This window comes from Pteropus vampyrus, unplaced genomic scaffold, assembly GCF_000151845.1.
Source record: "Pteropus vampyrus isolate Shadow unplaced genomic scaffold, Pvam_2.0 Scaffold1000004805, whole genome shotgun sequence".
NCBI classification, from domain to species: domain Eukaryota; kingdom Metazoa; phylum Chordata; class Mammalia; order Chiroptera; family Pteropodidae; genus Pteropus; species Pteropus vampyrus.
Window position 1 is genome coordinate 3,235 of NW_011919207.1, and position 9,925 is coordinate 13,159.

At 33.0% G+C, this 9,925-nt stretch overlaps 1 protein-coding gene across 1 annotated transcript; it reads left to right on the forward strand.

Moving 5' to 3' along the window:
* The first annotated feature begins 1,914 nt into the window (after positions 1–1,914).
* On the forward strand, positions 1,915–6,110 carry LOC111735654 (olfactory receptor 10AG1-like). Its single transcript, XM_023527143.1, has 2 exons — positions 1,915–1,935; positions 5,160–6,110. The coding sequence occupies exons 1-2, from the start codon at positions 1,915–1,917 to the stop codon at positions 6,108–6,110; spliced, it is 972 nt and encodes a 323-aa protein (XP_023382911.1).
* Positions 6,111–9,925: the final 3,815 nt, after the last annotated feature.

Genomic DNA, 9,925 nt, shown 5'->3' on the forward strand with positions numbered 1-9,925 from the left:
TCTATTAAGTACAATTTTGCTAGGTAATATGTTACAGCCCTAGGGACGAAGGCTTTAAGAACATAATATAATATCCATAATTATCATTATAGAACCATAAGGAATAAATGTTCCTACTAAAATCGACAGGTAATTTTACCAATGATATCTCATTTAATTATCACAAATAAAGAAACAAACCTTGGAAAATTTCCAGTATTGCTTAATATCTCTCAGATAATAAATCATGGAGTTAGGATTCAAACTCAAGTTCAATAACAAAATAGGTCCTGACTCTCAATCATAAAACCTATGAGCAAATGATCAGTTTCATCAATAGTCAGTCTCAATGTCCTTATCTCTAAAAATGAAATGAGTTTAGAAATAGCTATCTGAAGTTTTTTTTTTTTCTTTTTGACGAACAGCAAAGATTGTGGAGGTACACACAGCACACAGGGTAAAACATCACACAATATATGTTTTCTCCTACCCATACACACACACACACACACACACACACACACACACACACACACACACACACACACAGGTAATGCACACATTCTGGGCCATCTCTGTTTTCTCAGGTTTACCCTCCTTATTGTTTCTATATGTATCTACGTTTCCAGGCAAGTTGTCCTGAATAAAATCCCCTTCTCTTCTCCACTCAGTAGCCTATTAAAAATATTTATTTTATTTTGTTATGTATAGTAAAATATTTTCTTTTTAATACACTACCTTAAGATATGAAGTATATCATAAAACATGTATGCTCAAAGTAATCTAATGAAAGAGGAGACATGAAGGGCTGCAAAAAGCAGTTGGAAATGTATGAGGAAGAGAATTTTTGATACACAGCTGCTAAAGAGTGATAGAGAAAATTCAAAAAGCAATGCGACAAGACTGTTAAGGAATGTAATTACTTTAAAGTGAGAACATATGACAAAATTATGGGTCTGTCTTCAATGACTGCCAATTTTTCCAGCCCTGAAAATGAATGCCTCTTATATTGTGAACTCAGGAATGTCATGCACTTTCCTCCAGTCCTGTCCCCAATGAATGGAAGACATAATAACCAAGTAATTCAATAACTCTATTAAGTACAATTTTGCTAGGAAATATGTTACAGTCGTAGGGAATAAAGATTTAAGAACATAATATAATATCTATAATTAAAAGATTTAAAAACGAATCAGAGAGAGAAAATAATTTTCACACACATAAAGAATACTTGAAATTTAATAATAGTAAATCTCCCTGTAAGGAAAAAGAAAAATGAGCAAATGGTCTCAAAGACCACTTCATCAAAAGAAAACATGCAAATACTCAATAAGTATGTAAAAAGATGCACATTTTTAGTTTTTAAAAAATACAAATCAAAACCAATTTGGGATATTGCAACCCACTCAACAGAATGGCAAAAATTGAAAACCCTAATTAAGCCAAGTGTTGGCAAAGGCGGCAGGCTATTGTCATTCTCATACACTGCTGGTGGGAGAGTAAAATATTATACTCTGAAAGACATGTGTACATTTTCTAAAACGGCCATATACCTACCACATGATCCAATGATTTCAAATCTAAATATTAATTCAAAAGAAATGACAGTAGATGCCCTTCTCTAAAACTTGTTCAATATACATAGAAGCTCTATTTCTGATAGCCAAAAATTTAGAAACAACCTAAATCCCATCGGAGATAAATAAATGAACATAACGTTCAACTCTGCACTGACAATAAATGACCTATAAATATATAGAATATAGATAAATCTTCAAATCCTTACTGTGAGCAAAGACTTCAGGATAAAAGAACACATTCTGATGGATTATAAATGATTGATAGCTACTGAAATCCGATCTTTGGTTCTCTGAGGTTGGGGTAGAGGAAGGATGGATGACTAAGCTACATGAGGAAATGTTCAGGATATTGTGAATGTTCTGTATCTTGACTGTGGCATTGGTTTCATGAATGTTTATATTTGTTAAATCTCATCGCATTTGAAATCTTATTAAATCAAGTTTAAAGTCTGCACTATATTTTCTGTAAATTATGCTTCAGTTAAGTTACTAATTTTAAAAAGGACATTGCATTAGACTCAAATATGTCTCAAAAACAAGCTAAAATATATAGCTATGTACCATACATAATATTCTGTTATGTAAACATCCTGTTAAAACTTAAATTTAAATATACATATATTACAGAATGGTGTAGCACACTGTTAGTGGCCAAAACTGAGGACGCTGGCAGAGTCTGGCATGATGCTCTCCAATATGTTTCTATGTCTTTGACACACAGTGAACAACATTCTCTAGCCCTCTCACATCTTTGTTACACATGAGATTAGTTCCTACAATGGCATGTGGGTAGAAGCGATGTCTCTTCTGTGCTGAGGCTCTTAAGGGTGCACTTTTTTCCTTATTTTGTATCTGTCTGTAATTCTCAGTCTCTGAATGCTGAAAATCTAAAAGGGTACTACAAAGTATGAAGTAGGGAACCGTGGGATTCTGGGGTGAGAGGAACCAGTGTTTTCATATCTCTGACTGCAAAATAGTTCTGTGAAATGGGTGTAAGATGCTTCTTATTTTATTAAGCCACGGATATAGCTGAGGAACTGTTTTAGTTTCTAGATACTTTTTCAGACGATGCTGATATCTAATTGAATAAGGAAATATCCAAATTCTCCATCTTAATGGGGGATGGACATTCAATTTGTCCCAGTCTATAAGGAAGTGACACACTTTCTGGAGACAAATCACATGTGCAGTTCTCATTTGTAGATAATCATGATGGAAACCCCACATGAATACATTATCGGTCATAATATAGAGCACAGAGGGCCAATGTAGGAGAGGCATGCTGTAGTAAAGAAAAGGAGGCTTAAAAATACAAAAAAGAAATTTGTTTAGAAACATGTCAAATACTCAAAGAACATTGAAATGGGAAGAAAAGAATATAGTTACCAGTAAAATTATCGTGTATGATAATGTTACCTCCATACCTACTTCAAAGTAACCGAAGTTTAAAGTCTGTTTGTTTGTTTTCTGTCTTAAATACTCTTGTTTAAAATGTTTGTTTTTGCAGTAGCTTACATTTTGAATCCAATAGAAACCTTCTCTAATGCCTGAGGAGATGTCATAAAATGAGTATAATCATCCAGTTTTCTTTTGATCAGCAGACATGACATGCTTTAATTTCCACAAAAGTTAATCTATCGACAGAGTTCCATTTTTGAAAAGGGCTCTCACCATCCAATGTGTTGAAGAGACCAAGCATGCCATGGTCATGTGATACAACATATGACACATTTTTCTAATGATGCGGATGATCTAGATTTGGGTCAATTATGGGAATAAAAATAAGAAAGGAAAATTCACACCAATTACTAAGAGTCTGAAATACAATTTGTAGAATGATTTTTAACTTTCTTCTGGAAGTACTACTTGAAAATTAGATGGTGTTTCTTCACCAAGAGACTCTCCCATTGAGGGGGGCTCATGCCAAGAAGAGAAAAGTGGTTATAGAAAATAAACTCAGATGATTGCCAAAAAAGCAGCGTTCAATTTAATTGGCACACAAGAGAAGATTCCCCCAAGTGTGTGTGTGGCTGCTTCCTATTTAAGAAAAGCCAACATTTGACGCCAGCAAGAATGTCATAGAATTACAGTGGCTCCTCAACATGACAGAAGAACTTAACTAGATTACAGGTTAATAAACACCTCCACTCACATAGACGTCTTCATGCAAATCTATAAAGGTGATTTGTAATTGTTTTGTTAGACTATTTTATTTAAAGATAGTTCTTAATTTGAGGATCAAGATACAAATAATAAAACAGAAAAGCATGAATTCTAAAATCTTTAATTGAAAATGAGTTAAGTACTTAAGATAACTCGCATATTCTTACCATTCTTAATTATAAAGTAATATAAAATTAGATATGTCAAATAACAATAATAAAGAAATTTATAATCAGCATTATTCATTTAAGGTAATTTTGAAAACCAGTACTAATGAAAAAAGAGAAATGTAAGAGAATATTTACCTAGAGCTTTATTTAACAAAGTCTTAAGACAAGAACCTCAGTTGATGAGGCTAACAGTTGAAGATGGGTATAGTAGATGATGAGTAAGAAACATGATCTGTTGTATATTTGTTTTATAAAGTTAGAAAACAAATATTACTATAGGGTAGTGGAAATTGTCAAGCAGTACTGACTGCCTGATATTGAATGGCATTAATATGAAGTGAATCATGATAGCGTGTGTGTGTGTGTGTGTGTGAGTGTATCTGTGTGTTTAAGTTTCATTCGTAGGCTGCAGCCATTCACATACCAGGTTAAATAATGACTGGCTTTAATCAAAGTTACACTTTATTAGGCAAAATTACAAAGGGAAAATAGTGAAAAGAAATTGTTTTTGGTTCAAAAGAAGTATATGACATTAGAATCTTACCTAGGAGAGAAATGTAACAAATATAGAGATGAATAAGTCATATGTATTGATTAAGGGATAATTGTATTTATCATACATTGTAGGGGAGTGTTAATAAAGAAAGTTTTTGAAAACTACGATGGCTTTAATGTTTTCCATATTTAGCATGAATAAGGGGAGAGGTACATAAAGTAGCATGATAATATTGCATTTATTTACTCCCTAGTAACAACAAATGCTCTAAGAAAATTATTCTCATTAGAATGGAAATGGAGGACTTAAAACTCATTTGAAGTAAAAATTAAACAAAAGCTTTAAGGGAAACACTTTAAACTGAAAGAAGGTAGAATAAATCAATCAACTCGGAAAAAAAGAACTGATGAATCCAGAGAAGTGCAATAGCTAAAGCCTGTATCATACTTTCACTCTTCTTCAAGTGAAATAATTAGGTATTATTTCTGCACTAGAAGCTTTAAAAAAGAATGCACACTTCACATTTTCTCTGGTATCATTACATCCAAGTATAAAAAATATCTATTAAGTTTTATTTCTTGGATCGATTTTAATTGTATATCAGTTCCTTTCTGAGGTTTCAAAATTCATTTTCTAGAAACAGAGTAAGGTGATGGTGTACATAAGTTTAGAGATTGTAGAAATATGTTCATACATCTAATGCAGTTAACAGAAGAGGAAAGAGTGGCTCAAGAACAATAAATTAACCATTCTGAATTTACATATTTGCAGATGGAGAACAAACTAAAAACAGAAAAATCAAATATGACAACAATAACAGAATTTGTTCTTTTGGGGTTTTCTGATATTCCCAATAGCCAATGGATTCTTTTCGGGATATTTTTGGTCATCTATCTGACTATCCTGATGTGCAACAGCATCATAATTTTGATAACCAGAATTGACCCCGTCCTCCAGACCCCCATGTATTTCTTTCTTAACAATTTCTCCTTTTCAGAAATCTGTTATGTAACAACCACTGTCCCAAGAATGCTCATGGATCTTTTGACCCAGAAAGGAAACATTTCTTTGGTTGCTTGTGCTGTGCAAATGTGTTTTTTTCTTATAATTGGAGGCTCAGAGTGTCTCCTCCTGACAATGATGGCCTATGACCGCTATGTGGCTATTTGTAACCCTCTGCACTACCCTCTGGTCATGAACCACAAGGTCTGTGTCCAGCTGGCCATTGCCGCCTGGGTTGGTGCAGCTCCAGCCGTAATTGGGGAGACATATCAGATTTTTTCTCTGCCCTTTTGTGGGTCTAACACAATTAATCATTTCTTCTGTGACATCCCCCCAGTTCTCAAGCTTGCTTGTGGGGACACGTTTCTGAATGAGGTCACAGTTTGTGTAGTTACTGTAGTATATATCATTGTTCCATTTCTATTGATCGTTATCTCCTATGGCAAAATTATTGCTAACATTCTCAAAATATCATCAGCCAGCGGGAGAGCAAAAGCCTTTTCCACCTGTTCTTCTCACCTGATCGTTGTGGTCTTATTTTATGGAACGGGTATTTTCACTTATTTCCAACCCAAAACAAATCAATCTGAAGGAACTGGAAAAGTGATCTCTCTTTTCTACACTGTTTTGATCCCAACATTGAATCCTATCATATACACTCTGAGAAACAAAGACATCATGATGGCATTGAGAAAACTATTAAGTAGCTTATTACGATGATGCAAAGACTTGAAATTATAGAAAAAGACATTCTTGTAGGTTTGCCGTGTAGAGAGATCAGAAAATATCTAGTCTTATGCTTATGTTTCTAAATCATGATGATGAATATCATCATAGCAACCTCACTTTATGTTAAGGAACCTTAGTATGATATGGTTAAGTAAAGGACTTCTTTGTAATCAAAGCACAATTTATCTTGATTATAACAATCTAATTTGAACATCTCTGTTTCCTCTCTTTGTGAACTAGTGAGTTAAGAGATTGCCTGAGCAATACAATGTTGATTAACTGAGTGTGTTTTATAACCAGGGATTAGAGTCATGATCTGTGATTTATTTTCTTTAACATTCTCATCCCTTTGGATTTCTTTACTAACCTCCTCTTTACTCTGACTTGACTTAGCCAATGTGGGGGAAAAAAACAAAAAACAAAAAACAGCAGCAGCTGAGATGGTGGAAGCAGGGTAATCTTTGTATTTATTTTGTATTTTTTCTTGTCTCTCTGAAGTCACCATCCATGGTGATTTAAGACTACAAACCCTCTCCTCTATTCTCACTTTCCTCTAATAATGTCATTCCTTCCCCCTGAGCTTTAGGTTTTATTTTGGTAATGTCTATTTAGGGTTAGAATTTTCCAGTGTTTTCACTCTAAACTATTCATATCAACATGTATTGGGTTGAATGTTGCCCTCTTTAAGTATATGTTCATCTAGACCTGTAGATGTAAGCTTATTGAAGAAAAATGAAAAGGCTTTTTCAGATATAGTAAATTAAAGAAGTGAGATCATCCTGGCTTAAAGTGGATGCTAAATCCTATGACCAGTGTCCTTCTGAGACAGCAAGGCACAGAACATTTAGAAATAGTTGTAGAGACACAGAGAAGAGCATGTGAAGATGGAGACAGAGATTGGAGTGATACAGCCACATCAAGGAAAGCCAAGAACCACTAAAACCTGGAAGAAGCAAAGGATGATTCTGTGTTCAAAGGAGTGAGACCTGGCCAGCACTGTGATTTTGGACTCTGGATACTAGAACTGTGAGAGACTAATTTTTTATTGTTTTAAGACACCTAATTTGTAGTAATTTATTACAGTAGACCAAAGAAAGTAATACACCATATAAATAGTCTGGAATGAATTCTGTATCCTTTTGTGGCAGTAATTTGGCATTTTTTTTTCTTTTGAGTGTAAAATCAAAATACTTATCCTTTTAGATTAAAAACTGTGTCAATATAACCTCATGAATATATTTGCCCAAGAATGAGAATTACATGTGTTTATTTGTTCAAAACTGTTTATTAAAGAATTTTTTTGAGGGCAAAGAAAAAAAGCAAAAAGAAGGCACTCTCAGTTGAAACTTATAAAGACACTGGAGAACATCTACACCATTCAACCCTAGAGCATCTCAAGACAGTGTTTGAGATCTGCTTCATGAAGGCATTCCAAGCTTTCCTGACACGTGAGAAAGAATATATATGTACTAAAAATCATAACTCTATTTTATAAAACAAAAGGAATAGTGCTTTATAATTTTACATAATATTTTGCATGTTCATGTTAGCAGTGGATGTTTATTCAGTTCACAGCAGCAATATCTGGGAGAATGCGGATTAGAAGAAAATACAGACTACCTCACAGTAGTAAGACTTCAAATAATTTCTGTTATTTATCATATTTATATTTATTGTTTGGTTTTATTACAAAGAGAATGCAAAACGTAAATCTCAAAAAATAACTTTTCTCTCTTTTTTTAAATTAAGGTATAATTGATAATTAATATTATATTAATCTCAGATGTATAAAATTAGTTAATGTTTCTACATACTGTTAAATGATCACTATGATAAGTTTACTTAACATCCACTACCATATGTAGTTACAAAATTTTTTTCTTATGATAAGGACTTTCAACTTTCAAATATGCAATAGTGTATTATAAACTAGAGTCGTCATGGTGTATCATCATGATCCTTGAAAGAATCAACAAATTTTTATGAACAGAAAGGAATCGGAATATATAACATTTAGAAAAGAATCGGAATATATAACATTTAGTTCTTTAAAAATAACTAAAAGGGCTATAACAATAGATATAGAGATGGACAAATTTAAGATTTTTAAAAATGGACAAAGTAATAATTAATGACTTCCAGTGAGCACTGAATAATGACAAATGAAAGAATACTCAAATCAGAAAAGAATAAAGAATTTGTGGTACATACACAATGGATTATTGTTCAGCTATAAGAAAAGATGAAATCCTGCCATTTGTGACAACATGGACGGATGGATCTTGAGATAATCATGCTAAGTGAGATACGTTAGATAGAAAAAGTTGACAACCATATGATTTCACTCATATGTGGGATATAAAACTGAAACAAACGAATAAACAAACTTGACAAATGAACAGAGAATCATGACATGGACAGTGGATTAGTGGTTACCAGAGGAAAGGGGTGGAAGGAAAAGGTATATAGGGGTAAAATAGGTTAAATATTTGGTGACAGAAGGAAATCTAATGTTGGGTGTAGGACACGCAATGCAATACATATATAACAAACTGTTGAATTGTATGCTTAAAATTTATTTGATTTTATTAATCGATGTCAGCCCAATAACCCATAATTGAAAAAAAAAAGGAAAAAAAAAGTCAAAAAGTAATCAAGGAGGAAATTCACAGTATTTAACAAAATAGAATGATAACATACAATGTTACAATTATACAAACACTGACAAATACAAATTTTGACCTTTGACAAATCAAAAAGAAAAAAATGTGTATGATGTTCAGAGATTACATTAGTGGTAAATTTATAAAGTGGATATGTGTCTTTTTTTCGAAAAAAAGTAAAAAAAATGTTTTCATTACTTGTGATAAAAAATAATTTGAATTTTTAAAAATTCAAAAATAGCAATGTAAGAGAAGAAAAATTTTAAATACTTAAAAGTCTAAAAAGTTTAAAAAATCAGATTATTTAAATCTACACAAAGTTAACGACAATAAAACAGCTATATTAAATTTTTAGACTCTCACCATGTTGTCAATTAGAAAAACATTTTCTCTGAAATGTCAAATCATGAATCAAAAAAATATATTCGATCTATACAATAGAATCAAACCTGCACTAGCAAGCTCACAAGCAGAGGGCACTTCAGGAACCACATGGAACCACAGAGCCTCTCTGCACGTGCCCTTTCCTCTATTACAGGTCACCACTGGAGGCCTGACACACACTCAGCAGCAGAAACTTTCCAGTGTCCTTATTCCCTCTCCATGTTACACTGCAGGTTTCCTTGAAGTCAGAACTGTGTAAGGAATCTGCTGCTGGAGAGTTGAGAGAGCCAGGGCAGTTGGGGTGGGGTTACTATTCCTCTTGGTCATGTAACAAGCCAGGATTGTAAAACCCATTAGGACATTGCAGACCATCAGTAAAGAAACTGACTGGGGTCTACAGAGTAGTGTTAGACTTTACAGAGCCTGTCGTAATGCCCACTGGTCTTATTTTAGACAAGAGATATGAGTTTCTATGAGAAAAAAAAGTCTATTTCTTATTGAAACAAAGATTTCTTATATATAAATACAAAACCAACTGTACATAAACTACTGAACAGAAAAAACACAGCTATAATTAAAATTAGAAAAGAAAGTATGAATTATTTTGTGTCAATATGATTTTGTATTGACATTTTTCATTTTTTTTAGAACACCGTAGAATTCCAAGGATCAAGATTCAGCAGATACTCACCAAGTAAAGAAGTTTTTAAGCTCAAAATTGGCACTCAAAACAGAACTGGGAATTTTGGATTTCTTATT